This window comes from Pipistrellus kuhlii, unplaced genomic scaffold, assembly GCF_014108245.1.
Source record: "Pipistrellus kuhlii isolate mPipKuh1 unplaced genomic scaffold, mPipKuh1.p scaffold_m20_p_13, whole genome shotgun sequence".
Taxonomy (NCBI): domain Eukaryota; kingdom Metazoa; phylum Chordata; class Mammalia; order Chiroptera; family Vespertilionidae; genus Pipistrellus; species Pipistrellus kuhlii.
In genome coordinates, this window is record NW_023425438.1 from 24,793,674 (window position 1) to 24,815,747 (window position 22,074).

Genomic DNA, 22,074 nt, shown 5'->3' on the forward strand with positions numbered 1-22,074 from the left:
CTGTGTGCACTGCAGCTGACTTAGTGAAATTCTTAGAATAAGCCAAAATCCCAACAAAAAGATTTATCTATATATATTTGGTATTCACTCTTACTTGTTTTAGCACCTGAAGTACCAAAGGCACTTGATGAGGGTAAAGCAACCCCTGAGACATTAGTGATAAACATAACTTTGCATCTCTTTTCAGTTCATCGTAGCTATTGTCATTTTCCACTGGGGCAATCTAGAGAGTAAAACAAACCAAAGGCAAAAATTGGAAAACAACAGCCAATTAGTACACAGGCAACCAGCTTTCTTCCCCTCAGAATGAATTCCCTCTTATCCTCTAAAAGTGAGCAATAATTTTTTAAAGTATCATATGAAGCACTGAATCTCAACAAATTTAATGGCTTTGATCCACTGTAGTTGCCCTTCTTCCTGGTGCTCAAAGTGGCTCCTGCATCTTTTAACACAACTGTAGCATCCTGGGTTTCTGGTATGACAAGATGACCTGGGTTATCCTGTACATTTCTTGGACTAAACCTAAAATCAGCCATTTCTTCAAGCAGCTCTGGCTCTTCTAGTGGGAAATGACACTGAGAAGTATAATCTGAACACCGGAGTATTGATGCTATTAGGCTGATTAGTGGTTCTGGGCCTTTTTGGTGGACATTGCTAGGGTATAAGCATATTTTCTAAATAGAAATGGATCATGCGATTAAAATGATAGTTCCAAATTTAGGTTACAGGATTTTACTAAACAGCTTGGATTTTTATATATCCCTTGTCTCTCATGCTAAAAATCTTGGTTCCTACAGACAATTATTACTGCATTTGTTCTTTATTATACCTTACACATAATAGCTTCATTCCAATATTAATAAAGATATTATCCACAAGGCATGTATGAATTTCTGTGTTCTTAAAAATCCACTGCTCTGTGTTCTTATCCTACCAACCAGATACACAGTAAGGTAAGGCTCATTTATTTCATTTTGCCTTTTTTAAGGTACTTTCCTTCCATTTAAGACAAATTAGTGATTTGTCTTAAAGACAAATTAACAAAACAAGGTACATTCACTCTAGCTTCTTTTCTTTTGTCTCCCCCAACCCTTAAATAAGTATCTTTTCAAATACTCTAAATGTATTTTGTTTCTTTTTAAAGTAGTTTTAATTTCTAAAAATAAATTATTTTTCTCTAACACACTAAGGATTATACCAACTTAGGTGAGAGATTCAAAGCTTGTATTATGAAATTTCTTTGCATGCCCCTAACAAATGGAATCTTCACCAAGTCTTCACTGTCCTTACCCAAACCTGACAGGCTCCTTCTGAGCCCTCTTTTTGATCTTAGTTTTATCTCCTCCAACCTCTGACCAGATGAATAATTAAAACCACCTCAGGTCATACCTTTCATCAAATAAAATTTAAAAGTCACCATACAAATATCTTCCTGTAGATATTTGTTAAGACCAATTATAATGTCATTTATCACTGTAAAATAAATACAATATATTGAACATTTTGATCTTCAGATTCGTATTAAGTATTAAAAATTCAGAAAAAGTTATATTCAAAATTTCATTGTGGCTTTTCTTTTTAGCTATCAGTATTTCCTTTCTCACTTTCTTTCTTTCTCTTTCTTTCTTTCTTTCTTTCTTTCTCTTTAAAAAAAAAAATATTTTATTGATTTTTTACAGAGAGAAAGGGAAAGAGATAGAGAGTTAGGAATGTCGATAAGAGAGAGACATCGACCAGCCACCTCTTGAACACCCCCTACCGGCGATGTGCCCGCAACCGATGTACATGCCCTTGATCAGAATCAAACCTGGGACCCTTCAGACCTCAGACCGATGCTCTACCACTGAGCCAAACCGGTTTCGGCTATTTTCTTAAACTATTACTTAGAAATTGACTATTAGTGAAATATGTTTCATCTTATCTAATATTCAAAAGATTATTTCAATATAAAACCACTATCACCTAATGATTTTTCTGTGACTACTCTATTTTTTGAAGATACAACCAAATCATACACAGTCTGAAAACTATCAACCATATAAATTCCCTTTGAAGGTCAAAAGGGGATGTAGTCCTCATTTTAGCCATTAACTTACCTTAAAAAACAAAGGTAACAACTGAAGTTGTTCTGTGACTGCTGTAGAGAAGGATCTTCCTGCACTCGCCATCAGCCATTTCAATACTGTTTGGAAATGAATACCCAGAATCAGTCTTCGCTATAATCGAACCACGAACTACAATAGTATTGTGGTGCTGTGTCATACACTTTGACAGTGCTTCAATGTTACTAAACAGATTGTTTATATTACTTCTTAAATGATTTTTTACCACAATTAAAAGGGTGAAAAAAGCCCTAAGAAAATATAAATGTCTGTTTTTGTTTTGTTTTTTAAGTGAGTATCTACTAATTTAGTCACTCACTAGTTTTTAAGAGTTTAATGCCCTGAGTTCGTTCATCTTCTTCACCAATTCCATTTTCTTCCATGACATGGTTCTGAATCTCTTCATCCACTTCCATGAGGGGTTTCAATTTCTCTAAAATGCGAGCAGTAAACTCAGGAACGCGAGGGGATGCTGTTAGCGCGGTGTTTGGCAAAGAAACATCAATCATGAATATGTAGGTCAGCACACTATAAAATGAAATAGGTACCGTAAGAAGAGATCCCACATCCTCAATAAAACTAGGGCTCAAAAGCTATAACCCACCCCAGACAAGTCCTAGAGAAGGTCTCCTGTGCTGTGCCTGCAACTCTGAGGTAATAAACACGGAGCGTGCCGGCTTTCATCTCTGACTTGGTGAGCCCACTGCCACCCTATTTTACATTCAGAGCCGCTTGTCTAGTGTGTACACCACCACATAAAACAAAATCTGAAGAAGAGCATACTATGAAACTCAATAGTAACATAACCAGTATGTATTCCTAGGAATTAAAATTCACTAAGAAGAGCTCAAGAGGTATACCATACCACAGAGAAAATAATACCTACCTCCCTATTCTTTCCCTGACATTTTTGTAAACCTGGGTGAGTTTGGGTTCCAAGTACTTCAACAGTCTGTGCAATAGCTCAGGCACTCTCCACTCTTGCTGGGCAAGGCCACCTTGCAGTACATAGAGGCGACTAAAATGAAAACACAGGAGAGTTGTGTTAGAGCCTTTACATACTGATGGTATAGATTAATGATGCCTGTGTTTCACTGAAAACCGTCTCATTTTCTCAGCAACAACCACAAAACCTAATTCAAAAACGGGCAAAAGACTTGAATAGGCATTTCTCCAAATTCAAAACATCATCTTTATGAAGATTTTATTATATTTCCTGCACCATTTTCTTTGTATACTCTTATCATCTCCACTACTAGTGGAGATGATAAGAGTATACAAAAGGAATACATGATAAGAGTATACAAAAGAGTAATCAAAAGAAATACAGATTTGAGAATACTATTTTTTTGGTAAAGTATCTTTTCTTTTGCTTGTTTAAATATATTTTGTTGATTTTTTTTTTTTTTTACAGAGAGGAAGGGAGAGGGATATAAAGTTAGAAACATCGATGAGAGAGAAACATCAATCAGCTGCCTCTGGAATGCCCCTGACTGTGGATGTGCCCACAACCAAGGTACATGGCCTTGACCGGAATCGAACCTGGGACCATTCAGTCCGCAGGCCGACACTCTATCCCCTGAGCCAAACCGGCTAGTGCCAGAATACTATTTTGAGTTAATCTCTAAGCATCAGAATTCTCCCCACTAATTAAGAAAAATAATCATTCCTTTTGTTAATGGGACTATCTATATTTCTCTCTTATCCACTAATTTGTTCTCAGCTCCTTATACACCACTAAGTATATTTTCCCTCAAAAGATTATTCTCTTCTTTCCTCATGGGAAAGAATGAACAATGAGAAACTATGAGAAAGAAGCTACTACTGTCATAGCACAAAAGGCAGTCCTGATATAAAAGACTTGACAGTGACAAAGGCTGAATCTACCTTCTATTTAAATTGCTCAGGTTGCTTCCATTTCTCTTACTTGTCCCTATTGAGAAATAACTGTATTTAGTATCATGTCATATGAAAATAGTTCACGTATCTCACAAGATTTACAGTTGACCCTTAAACAACATGGAGAACAGGGGTGCCAACTCCTGAGCAGTTAAAAATCCCCATATAACTTTAGACTTCCCCCAAATTTTAGTTGTCCCTCAGTATCAGTAGAGGGATTGGCTGCAGGACCCTCCTGTGGATGCCAAAATCTGCGGATGTTCAAGTTCGCTATATAAAATGGCATAGAACAATGCATACGGCCGGCCCTCTGCATCTGAAAATTCCTAACAGTATTTTCCATCCAAGGTTGGTTGAACCCTCGAATGTGAAAGCTGGGGAGGTAGAGGGCTGACTGTATACTTAGTGGGGGGAGAGAAAAATCTGCATAAAAGTGGACCAGCACAGTTTGAACCAATGTTGTTCAAGGGTTAACTCTAGTTATGAAGTGTAGGCAGTTCATTTCCATTCATACGTCAAGCACAAACATGCTATCTTTCCTTAACTGTGTAAGTTTTTTTTATTTACCATGCATCTACAAAGGAGCCACCTTCACCACTCAATGGTGATTCCAACAGCAGCTCAAAAAGCCAATGAAGTTTCCGGGGATCTCTGCTTTCCTGTGTTGAAATATAAAATGATGATTAAAACAGGAGTCCTACAATGCTGTAAATGAGTCAGATCCTTTTACTTTGGAAATGTAAATATATATCTTATTTATAAATAAAAGGATAGAGGAAGAAAATCGAATTAAAAGTCACAAGTGAGTCAAATCCAAATTATGTTATCATAGCTCATGTTAAAAAGATAAACAGTGAGAAAATTGTTAGCTAAATGGCTTTTCTTTAAATCAGAGTATACAAGTTATGGACATATTTAGTGTTAAAAATAATACCAACAACCTTGCATAATCTGGCTTTTACTATATGAAAGTTACATATGATTGGACTTGTTATCTATTCTAAAACAATGTATTACTATGGCCGAGAGGATATAATAATCTCTTAAGGTTATCACTCAAGGCTTATTTGAAAGACTGAACAGAACCATTTCCAATTATCTTAAAATGACACAACTATGAGCAAAATTTCAAGATTCAGGAAGTATAATGAGAATCCACAGATTCTGAGACAAGGTATAGAAGTTTGAATACATCAGTTAGACACAGAAGCAAGCAGAACTCACACAGGACGTTGCTATACAGGTCCCCCAGTCGTTGTAAGTCTCCACGGTGATGTTGGACAGCGCTGTCCTAAGCAGAGGGCACAGAAGCTCCCAGAGCTTCTCCACCTGCTCCAAACAAAACGCACGGGGAATCCTCAGACATCTGTCTCCGGCTCTTTTCCAGGAGACATATACACACACAAACTGATACTGCATTTAAGTCATTTCTTTTTTTTTTAAAAAAATCACTTCTTAGAACACCTGAATAATCCAGAAAAGTAACTTCACTATATTATCATCACACTCTCAGCTATAATGTGACTTTGTTTTTCAAAAAAAAAAATTATTTAGAAAAGAGAAGAGCCCTTATATGATTCCTTAACAAAATCATTTAATTTCTCTTAAAGAGAAGTTCTCTCTTTACATTTTTGACTAATATAGCATACTGGGCTGGGGGGAAAAAACCTCTATCATTTCAAAAATTTTGTCTGCTTGCCCAGCCGGTGTGGCTGTGGATGAGTGTAGACCCATGAACCAAGAGATCGCCAGTTCAATTCTTAGCCAGGACACAGGTTGTGGGCTTGATCCCCAGTGTACAAGTAGGTGTACAAGAGGCAGCCAATTGATGATGTCTCCTAGAGATGCTTCTCTCCCTTATCTCACTAAAAAATCAGTAATGATTTTTAAAAATTCTATGACTAAGGACTATAAACTCTTTAAAGAAAGTTCATGCTTATTGAGGTCATTTGATTGAATCCTACTTTAGGAAGATATGACATTTTAATATAATTTCTTATTAAGTCTGAAGTATAATCTTCAAATGCCAAGTTTTGAATACTATCAATAGCCTTTATGAAGTGTTGAGTCATACAGAGATTGCAAATACCTGTGTGTGTGTATATATATATATATATATATATATATAGATAGATAGATAGATAGATATAGATATAGATATATATAGATAGATGCTTATCACAATTTAATGAGAATACAAATCACCTTGGGATCTTGATCAAATGCAGACCGACTCATTAGATCAGGGCGGGACCTGAGATCCTCCTTTCCTAACAAGCTGCCAAGTAATGTCCACGGACTGCACTTGAGTCAAAAGGATGAATGGGCAGGGAGGGATGGGATAAAGTTTCCAGTGGTAGCACCAGGCACTGATTAAAAGTAATAATAAGAGCCATGGCCAGGGTCTCAGTTGGCTGAGTGTCACTCCATGCACTGAGAGGTCGCCAATCCGATTCCCAGTCAGGGCACATGCCCAGCTTGATCCCCAGTAGGGGGTGTGCAGGAGGTAGCGGATCAATGTTTCTACGACCCCCTTCCCTTACTCTCTAAAATCAATAGCATATTTTAAAAATAAATAAAACAAATAAAATCGTTTCATGATATATGAACAGGAAAAAGGCAATAATATAAATTAACAAAGTTTTATTTCATAAGTGATGTTAATACATATAACTAAATTAACATATTAAGAAGCATTCACAGGCCTCCTAAAAGTATGTGTAATTAAGCTGGCCCAAAACAATATTTGTGTGTTTTCTTTGAGGAAATGGTGGCCTACCTTATATTCAAGCATTGCAGACATTTTGCCTGGTTATTTTCAGCCTAGTGCATTTTGCTAAGAAACTAACCTTAGGGCAGATATATAGAACTAAATTTTACAATTAAAAAGCAGGATACTCAAAAGAAGGGTGTCAAAACTCAAGGTGCCTCTAAGACTAAATGTGTTGTGTATGCAGATGGGGACAGGGGTTTACTGAGAACTAGCGAGTGCCCCATGAAGGAGAAGCCCAGGAGCAGCACCAGCAACAGATTCAATGCAACAGTGTGGAACCAGCATTCCAGGACCTTCGTATTTTTCAAGGGAAACAGAAATATTTTTATATGACATATCCTGGTTTTCCCCTGGTGTTGGCAAATAATTCAAAATTTAAAAGATATTGAATGTTGTCTATATACCAAGGGGTTGTAACTTATACTCAAAAGCAATATGGAATTAAACAATTCAAATTTTTTTTGTTTTAACAGATTATTTATTAATGTCATTCTAAACATTAAATAAATGCAACCTAAACATTATAGAGTATCAAACTTTGATATTTCTCTGTCTTTCCCTCGCTCTGAAAATCAATGGAAAAATATCCTTGGGTGAGCATCTAAAAAACAAAACTAAACACATGCCAGGTTTCGGGCTTGATCCCCAGTAGGGGGCATGCAGAAGGCAGCTGGTCAATGATTCTCTCTTATCATTGATGTTTCTGCCTCTCTCTCCCTCTCTGAAAACCAATAAAAATATATTACAAAATAAATAAATAATAATAAAAATATACTCAAGCAATTTGGAAGCAACTTATTCATGTTCTCCTCATTGCATATTTACTCATACAAAGTACTCAGTTATAGAAGTAGTTCTTCACCTCTGTTAGGAACTCAGCAAATATTTGCTGAATGAATCAACTATGAATGGAAATGGACCTAATGTACTGAGACTTACTACATAAATGGAAAATGTAGCTTCAATAGGGAATGTGCTGTACAAATACATCACCTTTTCAAATGTCCAATGCTTAGAACCTCTGATTAAACCAGCTATAATTTCTGCAACACATCGCTGGGTGCTTTCATGTGAATCTGCAACCAAACGTTCTAAATGGGGCTTCAGCACTGGCAGAAAGGCATCATCAAAATTTCTGAATACACCCTATAAAAACAAAGACAAGGAAGTTACTCAGTACTTAAATAACTGCCATCCCCATTTGTTCACTATGTTACTACTGTACTTAAAACCCAGTTCTCCCTTCCAGAACTTTGTATTTTACTGTGCCATGTAAAATGACAGTACTCTTATCATTTTAACTTAGAGGTACTGTTTTACTTAAATAGAAATTAATAATCTTTCTGCCCTTAAAAATAGCACACACCCCCTTTAAAAAATAACCTCAAATGAAGCTTAGTTTTGTGGGTTTTTTGTTTGCTTCAACTGCTGATTACAAAGAAAAAGGGGAAAAAATCATTTTTAATGTAGAGTGCTAGGATCAATATGATCGGCAAACCTTCCAGAGGAGTTTTAAATGAAAATAAGAGTTGACTAAATTCAAATTTTGATCAAATACTTTAAAACGTATAAACCTACAAACTGACAGTCACTAAGATTTATGAAGAAGGCATATAAATAACAGTTACCTTAAAGAGGCAAAAACGTCGAGGATTAAATTTATCTTTTCCTTTTCTGTCTTCTAAAGATAGAAAAGTAATTAATTGTTCAACAAACTTAGGATCAGAAAAATGATCAAAGATGATCTGTTCTGCCTGTAAAGTTTAAGGAAAAGAACAAATGTTTAAAATGTATTTAAAAACAATTCTGAAAACATTAAAATTCATCTAAAAAGTTCTGATAGTGAACAGTAAGCTACTATTTTTGTTCTAAAGAATTTTTAGCCCTAGCTGGTTTGATTCAGTGGATATTTTTGAGCCTGCAGACTGAAGGGTCCCACATTTGATTCTGGTCAAGGGAAAATGCCTGGGTTGCAGGCTCAACAATCCCCAGTAGGAGGCGTGCAGGAGGCAGCCAATCAATGATTCTCATCATTGATGTTTTAGTCTCTCCCTTCCTCTCTGAAATAAATGAAAATATTTTTTTTTTAAAAAGAAAATTTTTAATTCTCATAAAGGCTTTCTAAAATCCATATAATATCACTTCCTAAAAATGCAAAAATCCATAAAAGTAGCTAAGTTTCCTTCATCTTCAAGTATGGATTCCATTTCTCACACTGTGAATTAAAATCCAAAAATCTTCTGCTTAGGAAATGTAGGCTTTATGCTATTCTACCATCCTGTGTGAAATTTAGAAAAAGTCCCCAAACTGCACACCCAACTCCAGCAAATTCCATATTTATATAGCATCAGAAGTTGAAAGATAAATTTTGTTCAGAATTAGAAAATGCATCTGCTACACTAATAACTTAATTGAGGAAGACATAAACTTAAAAGTCCTTAAGTCAACTTTCAAGCTGACAAATGATTTGTGAAGACTAATGAGTTCTAAGTTAAATTTATTAACATCTATGTACTGGGTAACTATCATTTACATACAATAAAAAAACCAAAGCCAGTCATTATCCTTGCTTTCAAGAAGCTTGTTAGACAGAAATAGTATAGAAAACAAGCCAATAACTATACACAGTAGTGCCCAAGTAAGTTCCAAGAGGGGTAGTAACTTGAGAGTAACCTTAGATACAAAAAGACTTCATTTTTCTCCCCAATTTGTGTGTTTCAGTACAGCACTGTGTTAAATACCAGTAAATGTGTACTCCCTTACTCTACCCTACCCACCTCCCTTATTCTCCCCTATTCTGTTAGACTCTATTTAACCCAGTATTATACTGAAACACACAAATTGGGGAGAAAAATGAACTGAATTTGAAATGTATCTGGCATAAGTAAGTTGCATTTGAACCAGGGGGAGTGCTCTCACAGTGAAAATGGAATGCTTACCTCTGTCAAATCCTCCCTGCTCCTGCCAAGCTTGGGCTGTTCTTCTACACCAGCATAAACAACCATGTTCCTACACAGCAAGAGTTTAAATTGTAATACACGTAAGGAAATATCTATAACAGAGCTTCGTGGATAGTATGCATTAAAGGTACTTTTAATAAACTCTAATTAGATGCCACATTTGGGGATAGGAGTACATCACTAACAACCCTGGCCTTAAAAAATCTATCAGATCACTGTGTCCTTATGACATAAATTATTGGAGTCAACAATAAGAGATAAACAAGCATTTCTCTGGGCTGTTTAATATTAATAGGTAGGAATATAATTAAGAGTAACTATTAACAAACACCTAGACATATAATGGTGGGACTAAGAAAGCCTAAGGGTTTCAGTGGGAAAACAAGAAAAGAGGCAGGATCAAGGCATAGCATTGGCAGTAGTCAAGAAAAAGAGGAAAAGGGAAAACCTTAACAGTGTATTTTTGGTGACTGAGTCCAATTGCTTCAAGTGCTTTTGAACATCCCCAGAAGTTCAAAGATAAACAAACTGCATCAAAGATCATCAGTTCAATAATAAAGTGCATGGGAAGTTGTACTTACTGTGGCCAGGTGTAGTATCCCCAGTGCGTTTTTTCCACAAAGCAACTTGACTCCCATTCTTTTTTAGTTTTTGGTATACTTTTGCTATCATAATGCAACCAATGATTATCAGGCCTATCACCAGCAAGAATTTGGGTGGATTTAGGGTATCCGCCTGAGGAAAAGACAAATTACATTTGATGAACTTAAAAATATGTGTGCCATAATTATTAACTTTTAATCAATAGGATCAGTGTGACTCTGCCTTCATAACAGAACTCCCTTACAATTGGCACAAGGCAAGGCTGACCACGTATATCTAGTCTTTACTAAGCTAACTGTTTTCCTTTATAATACTAGTGACCCTGAGCACGGATCCATGCTTGAGGAGCTTGCTGCCGCTTGCCTCAGCTGGCTGCCCCATCCACAGCCACTTGTAGCTCTCCACCACTCCTATCTCGCTGCCCCGCCCTCCTGCTGATTGTAGTTATGTGGTGGTGTCCAGACCAATTTGCATATTACCTTATTATAAGTATAGATTTTAAACTTTGTACTAAAATGATTTCATACTTGTATAGTTTGTATAGAAAAATATTTGAGATCAAGAACTAAATACTTTGAAAAAAAACTTCCAAGTCTGCTGAGAAGCACTATTAATTACATTTGGTAGTACTTACTGATTTCATAGGGGTTGATGGTCAGCTTTTTATGGGTCCTTTTTAGCTGCTTAAGAATACCAGCAACAGCTGAGATTGCCATCTGAAAACCAAACAAGGTGGATGTGTCAACTTTTTAAATCTCTTAAATGGTTGGCATGCTTAATCAAAGCAGAAGCTGGATTTTCTTTCAAGAATCTAGAAATACCTCACCCAGTGATACCTGGTGGCACATGTGAGTGCTAAATCTGACCTGGAAGGAGTCACTCACAGTTCTTACTCTTGGACCTTCATCCTTCATGCTTGTCTCTGCCTAGAAAACTCTGATCTTTTCTTCATTACACCAGTACATGCCCATTCTTCAAATCTCAGCCAAAACATTTCTTAAGGATCTTTCTCCAATGTACCAGCAAAGGTCAGAGCTACCTTGTACCCCACCTCGAATACTTTGCAACAAAAAAGTTGCATCCTCAGACATCTTTCGCTTTCTGTACCACTTCATAGAATTAACTTCTCAAAGTCAATCTTTCCCATTAACCTGTAAACTTGTTCCCAGCTATTTCTCCAGTGCTGAAAGGTAGTGTCCGAACATATCCTCATGTATTTATTAGCCGAGTTATCATCTCTCAACCCAAAGAGGTAGACTTCAAATCAATGCACTCCAAGACATTTATTAAGTGTGTCTTGTTTGTGAAGAATTTAAAGGCTTCATGTGAGGTAAAAATGATCAAACCCAAGATTGTAACTAAAATAAGATATCTACCTTTCGAACTACAATTGCATCATGGTTGAGATTCTCAATAAAAAAACGTATGGCACGAAGAGGTAACACTCGGTCATCTCTCAAGAGTAGAGACAGAAGCCCAATGCCTATATGTTCAAATTTCCAGGGCCTAAAAAGGGGAGGGGGGAAACAAAATAACAAAACATATTGCTCATAAAACCACTTAACAAAAAACAAAACAAAAAAACACAACTGAATTTGAAACATTTTTAAGTATCCCAAATTAAAATAGGTATACTGAAGAACATCCCTCCTATCATTAGTCCCAAACTTCCTCTCTTCGTCTTGTAAATTCATGAATCAGACCACAATACTTTTGTGATACAGTCTATCATGGCTTCCAGGACAGAAAACTCCTGTAGTATTTAAAATTAAAATTTAATTCTCAATTTTTGAGAATTAAAAATTTTATATACTTACAGATTTCTCTGCTCCACACCATCTAGCAAAGTGTTTACCAAATTTTCATAGTTCCTTTAAAAAAAAAAAAAAAAAAGTTCAGGTGAGGTATTGTTTTAACAAAGTACTAAGATGAACATAGACAAAGTAATAATATAAATTCAAATTCTGGCTAGATCCAACCTTTCACTGGTGAGAAGCAAACCAGGGTAAAAGCAAATGAATAAACAGAGACACTGGGAAAAGAACTTGAAGGGTACAAAGAAAACCAAAAAAAGTATTATGCTAGGTACAGAGCAACTCAACTGTTCCTGAGTGGACGTTCAAAAGTCAATTTGTGAGTAGTGATCATTAGTTGGGAGTGTCTGCCCATGCGGCACTCCAAGTGTATACATAAGGTAGGCTACTATATAAGTTTATATTTTTATATAGATATTGGAAAAAATTAATAAGCATATTCATTAGGCAAAGAAACAAATCAAGATAGGAAGGCCCCTGCTTGAGTTTTATCACTGAAGCACTGAAGTGCTTTGGATTCAAAAAACTAGAAACAGGTTACTGATATCCTGATACCAAATTTGTATAAATCTGATCAAAAAGCAATTATTTATAAGTGCCCTGAGAGATAAATGTGTTGAAACTTGAGTTAGTTTTTAATAACTGATATTTGTACTTAAAAATCAAAGAGAAATCACACTGAAAAAAGATATGATAGTATGATTAAGTTTATTTTAAGATGGTGTTTCCCAACTCCATAGCTAAAAGTGTCAATCCGGGATCTTCACAATGATTATTTCCTAACATTTCTTTATTTCTTACAGAATCAATGTGCAAATTTTATTACTTAGTTATGGTTCACCTACATTTTAGATATCTAAAACTCACTATCTATAATGTAATCTTTGACAAGTAGGCACGTTTAATTACCTTAGGGCATCAGCATTCTTTACTTGTTGGCGTCTAAGTCCTTCTTTTATTTCTTCTAAGCTAGGCATCATCTGGTTGGTAGAGGGGTTTTTTGATTGTTGAAGCAATTCTGCTATTTCAACACATGACTTGGGAATCTTATTAAAAAGAAAAGCCAGGGGGGAAAAGTGAAGTACTGACACATAGTACAACATGGATGAATTTTGACAATATTATGTTAAGTGAAAGAAGCCAGATATAAAAGGCCACATATTGTATGGTTCCATTTATATGAAATGTCCATGACAGGTAAGTTCACAGAGAAAGAAAGTAGATGAGTGGTTTTCAGAGGCCACAGGTATGGGGGAACTGGGAAGTAACTGTTGCAGTTTCTTTTTGACTGAGGAAAAGGTTCTGGAATTAGAGTAGTGATAGCTGTACAACCCTGTGAATCCACTATTGTTGAGTGAATGTTTGGAATGTGAATTACATTGCAATTAAAAAAATTTTTTTTAGCAGTTTAATCTAACGACAGCTATAAATAGCAAAAGTGTGTCATAAAAAAGGAATACTACATTTAGAGCAGTGATTTTTTACGCCAACATAACCACTGTAGAAAAGAGGAGCATTCAACTGTGCTCACATCTCTTTTGGCCATCCCGATTCTAATGGGTATCTAATATGCATTTGAAGATTTGTAGATGATCTACTGCTACAGATCTCCATTTGAGCATCCAGGAACCTATATTCTCTACGTTTTCATTTGTCAAATCATTTCATTTCTATTTTTTTCACTATAAATTATGAACCCAGTGGCCAGTATGAGTAGCACTGTAAAATATCGCTTCTCTGAAAAATGAGGCCACAGCGTGGACAGGGCATAATGGTAATTACAACAATGCAATAACCCGTTGTGGCCCCTTGGAAGAGAGCAGTCTAGCTCACTCCTGGCCAGGCTCCAACCTCCCATCCCACTCTGCTATCTATAGTAAAGACCACAAAGGAAACAAAACAAATGCTTTAAAAAATTAATTATCAAGATTATTACAGAAAAAAATAAGAAAAATAGAAAAGCATTTTAACAGGGTAGTATTTCCACTAAAATCTGAATTACAAAATGGCTATGCTTACCGTGAAGTCCAAGCCAATTGTTTCATACTGACGATGAATCTTTTCTGCAAGGTCATCAAACAGTCTCACTATTGATGGTTTTTCCAGGGACATGGCTTTGCTAAGACCAGAAGAAACAATTGCTGGCCAAGTCTGTACAATACAGTCCCAATCATGAAGGTTTGCCAAGCATACGCCACTGTGATTTCCAAGGAGACAATACAAGGCACCCTGTAGGAAAAAATTAATATGGAACTAAGAAGCCACTCACCTACACAATGGTTTTAAATTTACTAAACACTGATTAAATTCTTTTTTTTTTTTTGGACCCCCACCCACTCCCACCCATCTGATTAAATTCTTGATTCTGTTCAGCACAATAGGTTCACAAATTTGTTTGTCATGTTACTTTTAGAAATTTGAATTTGATGTTTAAGTGTCAATCAGTAATATTTTCTCTAAGTCATTTAATAGGGTGCTAGCTCAAAAAATGGATAATATAAAAGTGAAAGAATTTTGTTTTTAAGACAAAGTTTTCATCCCAAGTCTCTTGTACTACAACTATATAGTAAAGATCATGAAATAAATAAATAAGTGTACACACACACACACACACACACACACACCACTCTTTGCATTTTAGGACATAATGGGTAGGATGATTTCTAAAGTAGTTAACGTATCTTTCCCATGTACTTGCCTAAGTATATAAAAACTAGGTTACTTAATTATACTTTGTATTTTACAGTCATAAAAGTTCAATAGGTATCCCTTTTCAATGAAAAGAACAATTAGTACCAAAACATTTCCTTAACATTCATCCTAACTAAACTAAGATCAGACTTCTTACCCACCTGATGCTGTACTCCTCTTTACAAGTTCTCTTAAGGTCACTTTTTAAGCTCACCTATACTGATTTAATAGACATTTTTCAATTTTGATATTACTTAACCTATCTAATTTTATACATTTAAAATGCTTTCAGTAAGATCAATAACATACCTCACAGTGAGTTACACCTTTTACACTGGGGGATGGATGAGGAAGGGAAAGGTGCGCAGCACATTTTTTCCATTAAGGATCATGTAGTAAATAATTGGCCATACAGTCACTCTTAAAACTACTCATCTGTCACTACAGCATAAAGTAGCTATAGACAATAAATACATAAAGGAATGGACATGGCTGTGTTCTAATAAAACTTTACTTATAAAAACAAGTGACTAAGGCCAAACTATAGTTTGTTGACCTGTCCTTACAGGCTGTTTATTGAACTTGTTTAGTTCTCCGCTTAACTCTTTCCAGAAAGCAACTGACAGCACTGGTTGAGTCTTCCTTCTAGAAAGAAGTCTCTTTATCGTCTATACTTCCTCCTTATTTTCTTATGTATTTATTACCTTTCCCTTCTCAGTTACCTCTTCTTTTTAAGATTCTAATGAGGTTTTCTCAACATCTGCTGTCTGGCCCTGCCTCACTCTCCTCCTAGGCTCTTGTATCCATGTCTAAAGATTTCAATTATCATCAATATACACTGAAACAGTATTTTTAAATCCAAACTCAGATGTCTAACTGCCTTGTTTTAGTTTATTGAAATTACTTCAAATTAAACTTGTCCAAACAAGGCAGCTGGTTGATGTTTCTCTCTCATCGACGTTTCTAGCTCTCTAACTCTTTCCCTTCCTCTCTGTAAAAAAGCAATAAATATATATATTAAACTTGTCCAAACAAATCCTATCTAATAAAGAGGGAATGTGCTAATTGACCCTCATGCCATCACAAAGATGGTGGCTCCCACAGCCAATAAGGAGGGGATATGTTAATTGACTGCCATGCCCTCAAAGATGGCTGCACCCACAGCCACAAGATGGTGGCATCCAGTCCCCTCATTCCCGCTGGGGTGGCAGGCATGCAGCAAGACTGGGCCCGCCCTTAGGTGGGACAGGAAGCACCACATGCCTGCTTTTTGAGTCTCCAGTCCCCTCAACCCCACAGCTGCCCAGGGCTGCCCAAGGCTTAGGTAACCAGGGCCAGCTGAGGCTTGCACTGCACCTCAAGGTGATGGGATGTCACCTTCCCCTGATCTCTGGGTCGCCTCCCACTCCTGAGGGCTCCTGGACTTTGAGAGAGGGGGCAGGCCAAGTTAAGGGATACTCCTTCCAGGGCATGAATTTTCATGGACTGGGCTTCTAGTTAATTTATAATATAGTCTTCTCTCTCTGACGTACCCAACAACCAGGTGTACAATGCAGAACCTTAATAATTTAGATACTTCCTTTTTTCAGTCCCACCACATCCAACTATCACGTCTTATCAATTCTCCTTCATAAATCACTTTCAATCAGCCCAGTTCTCTATCTGATGGTAAAATGATCATTATATATCACCTACCCTCTATACTGCATCCCTATGAGAGGTAGTATTTTTCTTATCTTGCATCAATTCCTTCCTTCTCTGTGTTCATCACACAAGCTTTCACTCAGTTGCTCAAACTTACTATGTTAGGCCCCCCTTCATGCTGGTCACATTACCCTAAACATTTTTGATAAATAATTTAAGTAAATAATTGGGGAGAAAAAAAATAAACTATACCTGTAGAGTACCCTGATGTCTTTAACTTACTTTGAAATACATAAAAAAATAAGATGGCTGAAGAAATAGATATGAGATAAAGTAAATAAAGCTTTGAAATGGTAAAGACAGTACCTGAATGAAGGACATACAGATAGTCACTAAAGAATTATTTCAACTTTTCTGTATGTTTGAAATTTCTTTTATAAAAACAAAACAAAAAAATAACTGTACCTTGAACTGCTGTTGTGTGACATCTTCACTGTCAGGTCGTAAGAACTCCAAAACCAAGGGAATAATATCTCTGCAGCAGAAGTTATACGCTCCCAAGGCAGCAAAAAATGTTTGCTGAGCCTTATTTCTGACCTAGAGAGAGTATTATTAACAGAGGACTTTTATTCAATGTTAGACAAACTATAAAAATTTCTAAATTATCACAAAGTAAAAATTAATAGAAAAATATATCAAAGCAATGCCTTAACAAAAACAAGTAATTATCTTTTTATCAAAAGGAAAGCATGACCCACCAACCATATCTGTGATTTAGGTTACATCAGTACAAGTATTTTTTTTAAAGGAGAGACTGAATGGAACCAGTATGCATTTGATCAGTAAAATAATCAGCAGAATATTAAACGTCTTATTCCAAATTACTCTTAATGAAAAGTTTGCTTTTTTCTCAAACACAAAAGTTAACTTTTTCAATACAAATGTTATCACTACATATTTTATAACGTAAGCAAAATTTTCAGTGTAAATATAAAAACAACACAGAACATATTTTAAGCCCTTTTAAAGGTAAGTTTAGGTAAAATATCTGGGTTAGAGACTAGTTTCCCAACTTATATTATTTTATAAATATAGAATAATTAGCTGTAGATGAATCTCTCTACTTTTTCAGTTTTCTGTGATTAGAGATAATCTCTTGGTCCCATACTACCTTAAAGGATAGACCACATAATTCACAAAGTAGCAGCTTCCTAAAATCCAAACATAACACCTAGGAGGAATTACATGGCCTTTATGATGTGATTTAATTAAATGGCAGCAATATTACACTAGCACTATCCATCAACTTCAATTAAATTTTTTTAATTGGAGAAGCAATTAAATACCAAAAATAATTATTTTTAAGAGACTAGCTAAATTAGCCGAAACCGATTTGGCTCAGTGGTAGAGCGTCAGTCTACGGACTGAAAGGTCCCAGATTCGATTCTGGTCAGGGTCATGTACGTTGGTTGCGGGCACATCCCCAGAAGGGGGTGTGCAAGAGGCAGGTTGGTCGATGTTTCTCTCTCATCGACGTTTCTAGCTCTCTATCTCTCTCCCTTCCTCTCTGTAAAGAAATCAATAAAATATATTTAGAAAAAGGAAAAAAAAAGAGACTAGCTAAATTAGAACGAATATATTTACAATTTGAAAGATGTTCTATAGAGGCCAATAAATTTAAACTCCCTTGTTGAAAAAGGGATATTTAGATTGCATGTAATAAAATGGGAGAGTGGAGGAGAGTGATGTGTAGACTAGGCCTTACCTGACTGTATGAACTTGTGGATAAACGAAGAAGATCTCTGATCATATCTTGATGTACCTTTTTGTACTCACAACCTTCAACAGTTAGTGTTCGTAGCTACAAAAAGGAATCAATGTAAATAAAATCTCAAAAGTTTGTACTAAAAGCTCATTTAATTATGAAATAACACAATTAAATATTCATCTGCAAAACTGTCATTTAAAAAAGTCATCTTGATTTTAAAAAGATATTTACCTCATGCTGCAACATTACTCTGTCAATCAACAGTGCTCGGATATGTTGTTTTTTCCCATGGAGCTGAAAGAAAAAGTAGAAAACACTTCAACCTTTTCTCTAAATGACGACAACAGTGGATTGTTCTGAAACCCTTAAAGAAAAATTAGTTCAAAAAAGTCACAGCAGGCTGGTAATTTATGAATAGACCCATGCATGGGAAAGCAATGGAGCTGGTTCTTATTCCATCAAAGTACACAAACAGCCTATAAAGAAAACTTCTGGACTCCGACACATTTGTAAGTTTACTACAGAATATAGTAGCTTTTATTTTTCTGAAAATTATAATTTAAGCTATTCCTCACCCCCAATCTTCTACCCAGTCACAATGGTCATCAAATTTCTTCTTTTTCAAAACACTTTATCTCCATCTTCATGCCAGTGACCAAATTCAGGCTATTTCTCCATCTGGGCTTTTAAAACACTTTAACCACCCTCCCTATTTCTAGTCTCAATCTCTTACTGCTTTTTTTTCATAATGGTAACAGCTTTTCAAAATTCATTAAATTAAATACTGCTCTAATCAAGCCAAATCTAGTTAAAAAATCTTTAATGACACTCCTGAATATAAAACTGAAGCACTTTCTGAGGCAAAAATTATAAATGACCTGGTATAGCACCTAGACTCTTCCCAATAGCCAGTTTCCTAAAGCAAGCCATGCTTGTAACATCTCCCTGCCCTTTTATATTCCACTAGAGGTCTGATGCATGAAATTCATGCATGGGGCCGGGGGGGGTGTGTGTGTGAGTCTCTCAGTGTGGCCTGCACCCTCTCCAATGCAGGACCCCTCAGGGATGTCCAACTGCCTCTCCCAATCCAGGGCCACTGGCTCCTAACCGCTTGCGCCTGCCTGCCTGATTGCCCCTAACTGCTCCTCTGCTGGCCTGATTGCCCCTAACTGCCTCTGCCTCGCCCCACACCCAGGACCCAGGATTCTCTCCATCAGTGGTCGCAGGCACCCAGGACCTGGACCAGCTTTGCCCAGGCCGGCTGTCGCTGTAGGCGCCTGGGACAACGGGGCGGGCAGCTTGTCCCTTTCCCGAGATGGTCCCCATTCCTTTCTCGTGAGCTCATTTGTGCCTAAGCTATTACGGCATGACAACCACTTGCATATTAGCTCTTTATTATATAGGATTCCTTCTGTCTAGCACTTCTTGCCTAAATAAGAAACTAACATAACCTTTTAAGACTCAATTTAAATGAAAATTTCCTATAAAGAAAACTGCCAAGAAGAGCAAATGGCTAACTTAAGTATTCTTTCTTCCATGCTCTGAGAAAAACTTGTACTGACCTCTCCCCAGCCCCCTACTGACTTTTCCTGAAGCGTAAGTACATGAGATATATTTTTCTCTGATCTATATAAAGTGCTTTTGTACAATTCCTATCTTTTACTCAGTACTTATTATTTTACAAGGCAGTTTTAATGCAATTGCCAAGTTACAATGCTCCAAATTCCCACTGAGAGTTCAGAGACTGTGGAAATAAACTGAAGAATTTGTCTCAGAAAAATACATTTTTTCCCTAGGATCCTTTTGATTATATCATGATAACATATCTGAAAATTACTGTTTTTATGTAACTTTCTCTCTATACCTAATAATCACTAAATCAGGTGATTATATCAATATTACACATCTTTAAAAATATTATTTCAGAACTGTAGGGGAAAATACTGACCCGATTTTCCATTGATTTCTTTACTAGGTTAAAGCTTTTCCAACGGGAATCAAATTCATGCTTGTGAGATCCTTGGAATTGCAAAAGGTCTCCAATAATCTGTGTCAAAGAATTTCAAATTTTATATTTCTAAGTCATTGCATCAAACCCTGTCATATTAATAATTATGAAACTATTAAATGACAATTGTACCTTTATGATAAGAAACAAGGACTTGGTATCATCTTCTGAATTATTAAGTATATGGTCTATAAAAGGAGAAGAAATCAGATTTTGGTGAAAATATTTTAATTACTACAGTACTTCTAATACATTAGTTAAAAGTCTATTAAAGGGAAAAAAACACCACCTGATATTCTCACCAGTGAGAATGAAAAATGTTAAATAAAAGCACATATGCTACAGAATTAAATTCCTAAATATTTATTAGTTAAAAAAAAAAATGCATGTATGTACTTACTGAGAAGTTTCCTTATGACCCTAGCAATTGCTTCTCGGTGGTTCTCTCTCGATAGATCTGTTTTAGAAAAATGAGAAGGTATTTTAGAGACACTGAAATGATCCCATACTGTAGAAGTTTATATCAACAGTTTGTTTAAAGAAGAGATAATGTATCCAGGAGAAAATAAACAAGTGAGTTGGCCTTTATAATAGTTGGGTTAATGACTAGGCATGATATAGAATAACCTTCACTTTTACAATGACCTGCTTATAAAACTTGTGTATATAGGCAAGGAAGAAGGAGGGAAAAAACCCATCTTTGCCAATATTTCAAAGATCCTATTCACTAACTAGGGACCATAAATGTATAGGATTCTCTAATTAGTTATGGGTAACCCAAATCAAGCAAGCTAAAATTACACTAGCAATTAATGTATGCAACTAACTCCAGCATTAACCCAGTAGTAAGGAAAAAATAAATTTCTACCACTGTTAGATTCGGAACATTAAGTGAACAAAATAAAATGCTTTGCATATGTGTTTATATAAAATTTAACTATGGTAGAAAAATACAGAGATAGAATATATAAAGGTTATAATATTCTCATTCATATCAAGTATATTAATTCTAAAACAATTCTAAATATAAGTGAATATTAGAGTATATGAAAGTCTGCTTCTGCTAATAGAAAATATCCAAATATTTATCAACCCAAATTTCTATCTTGTACTAGCTTATCCTTATCTAATAATTTTCTAGTTTCTCCAGAAAAAGCAAATATAACTATTGTGTAATTAATATTAATTTTTATATAAAAAAGGAGCCTAGGAAAATTACAACTACAAAATTATGCCATTTTAACCCTTGTAGAAAAAATTGACAGAAAATAGACTATGCAGATTTACTCAGATTAGGATTCACATACCATATTCAAGTCCAGTATATAACTTTGTCTCTTCCAAGGACACCATGCTTGGTACCCTGTATAAAAACAAGAGTGCTTATATTTATTAATAATACCAATAAGAAGGGTTAAAGGGAAAAATGTCATTGCTAGAATGTTTAAATCAAAACAAAGATGATGATGCTCTTTTAACAAACACAGATTTCCCATCTTCCATACTTCTTTATTCTATCCTTCTGAGGATTGATGCTATCTGTTTCATCAGTAAGGACAATAGAATTTATCTTAAAAGAAAATGTTATTTACATTTAATGACTTTAAGGGATGAATTCACTGCCCAAATGAGTGTTGTATTGATAGTCTATAGTCAAGTGTAAAAGCTGAAGTCTGATGATAAACATTTATACATTTATACAAAGGAAAGTCAGATTTGTTATAGCATAGTAAGGGTTAAAAGTAGTCACCAAAAACCCACAATCAAATTTTATTGTAGACTATATAGCAGACAAACTTCTTTAGAAAATTA

At 35.7% G+C, this 22,074-nt stretch overlaps 1 protein-coding gene across 15 annotated transcripts in view; it reads right to left on the reverse strand.

Annotated features, from left to right (window-relative positions):
• Positions 1 to 22,074, reverse strand: part of PSME4 (proteasome activator subunit 4) — a 96,275-nt gene that overhangs the window by 15,942 nt on the left and 58,259 nt on the right. For 14 of the 15 annotated variants that reach the window (XR_006741417.1, XR_006741418.1, XM_045580745.1 and 11 more), the window contains 22 exons: positions 21,570 to 21,625; positions 20,663 to 20,719; positions 20,395 to 20,450; positions 20,203 to 20,301; positions 18,486 to 18,548; positions 18,252 to 18,347; positions 16,952 to 17,083; positions 14,171 to 14,380; positions 13,061 to 13,197; positions 12,155 to 12,208; positions 11,714 to 11,843; positions 10,972 to 11,053; positions 10,316 to 10,469; positions 9,714 to 9,783; positions 8,403 to 8,528; positions 7,768 to 7,920; positions 5,226 to 5,330; positions 4,569 to 4,660; positions 2,989 to 3,120; positions 2,422 to 2,630; positions 2,097 to 2,182; positions 95 to 223 (listed from right to left, as the gene is read on the reverse strand). Coding sequence is in view for 12 of the 15 variants with exons in the window: in XM_045580745.1 (XP_045436701.1) it covers positions 95 to 223; positions 2,097 to 2,182; positions 2,422 to 2,630; positions 2,989 to 3,120; positions 4,569 to 4,660; positions 5,226 to 5,330; positions 7,768 to 7,920; positions 8,403 to 8,528; positions 9,714 to 9,783; positions 10,316 to 10,469; positions 10,972 to 11,053; positions 11,714 to 11,843; positions 12,155 to 12,208; positions 13,061 to 13,197; positions 14,171 to 14,380; positions 16,952 to 17,083; positions 18,252 to 18,347; positions 18,486 to 18,548; positions 20,203 to 20,301; positions 20,395 to 20,450; positions 20,663 to 20,719; positions 21,570 to 21,625 (2,428 nt within the window). In the remaining 3 variants the exon portion in view is untranslated. The remainder of the gene's footprint in view (positions 1 to 94; positions 224 to 2,096; positions 2,183 to 2,421; positions 2,631 to 2,988; positions 3,121 to 4,568; positions 4,661 to 5,225; positions 5,331 to 7,767; positions 7,921 to 8,402; positions 8,529 to 9,713; positions 9,784 to 10,315; positions 10,470 to 10,971; positions 11,054 to 11,713; positions 11,844 to 12,154; positions 12,209 to 13,060; positions 13,198 to 14,170; positions 14,381 to 16,951; positions 17,084 to 18,251; positions 18,348 to 18,485; positions 18,549 to 20,202; positions 20,302 to 20,394; positions 20,451 to 20,662; positions 20,720 to 21,569; positions 21,626 to 22,074) is intronic. The other variant, XR_006741419.1, reaches the window with a different exon arrangement.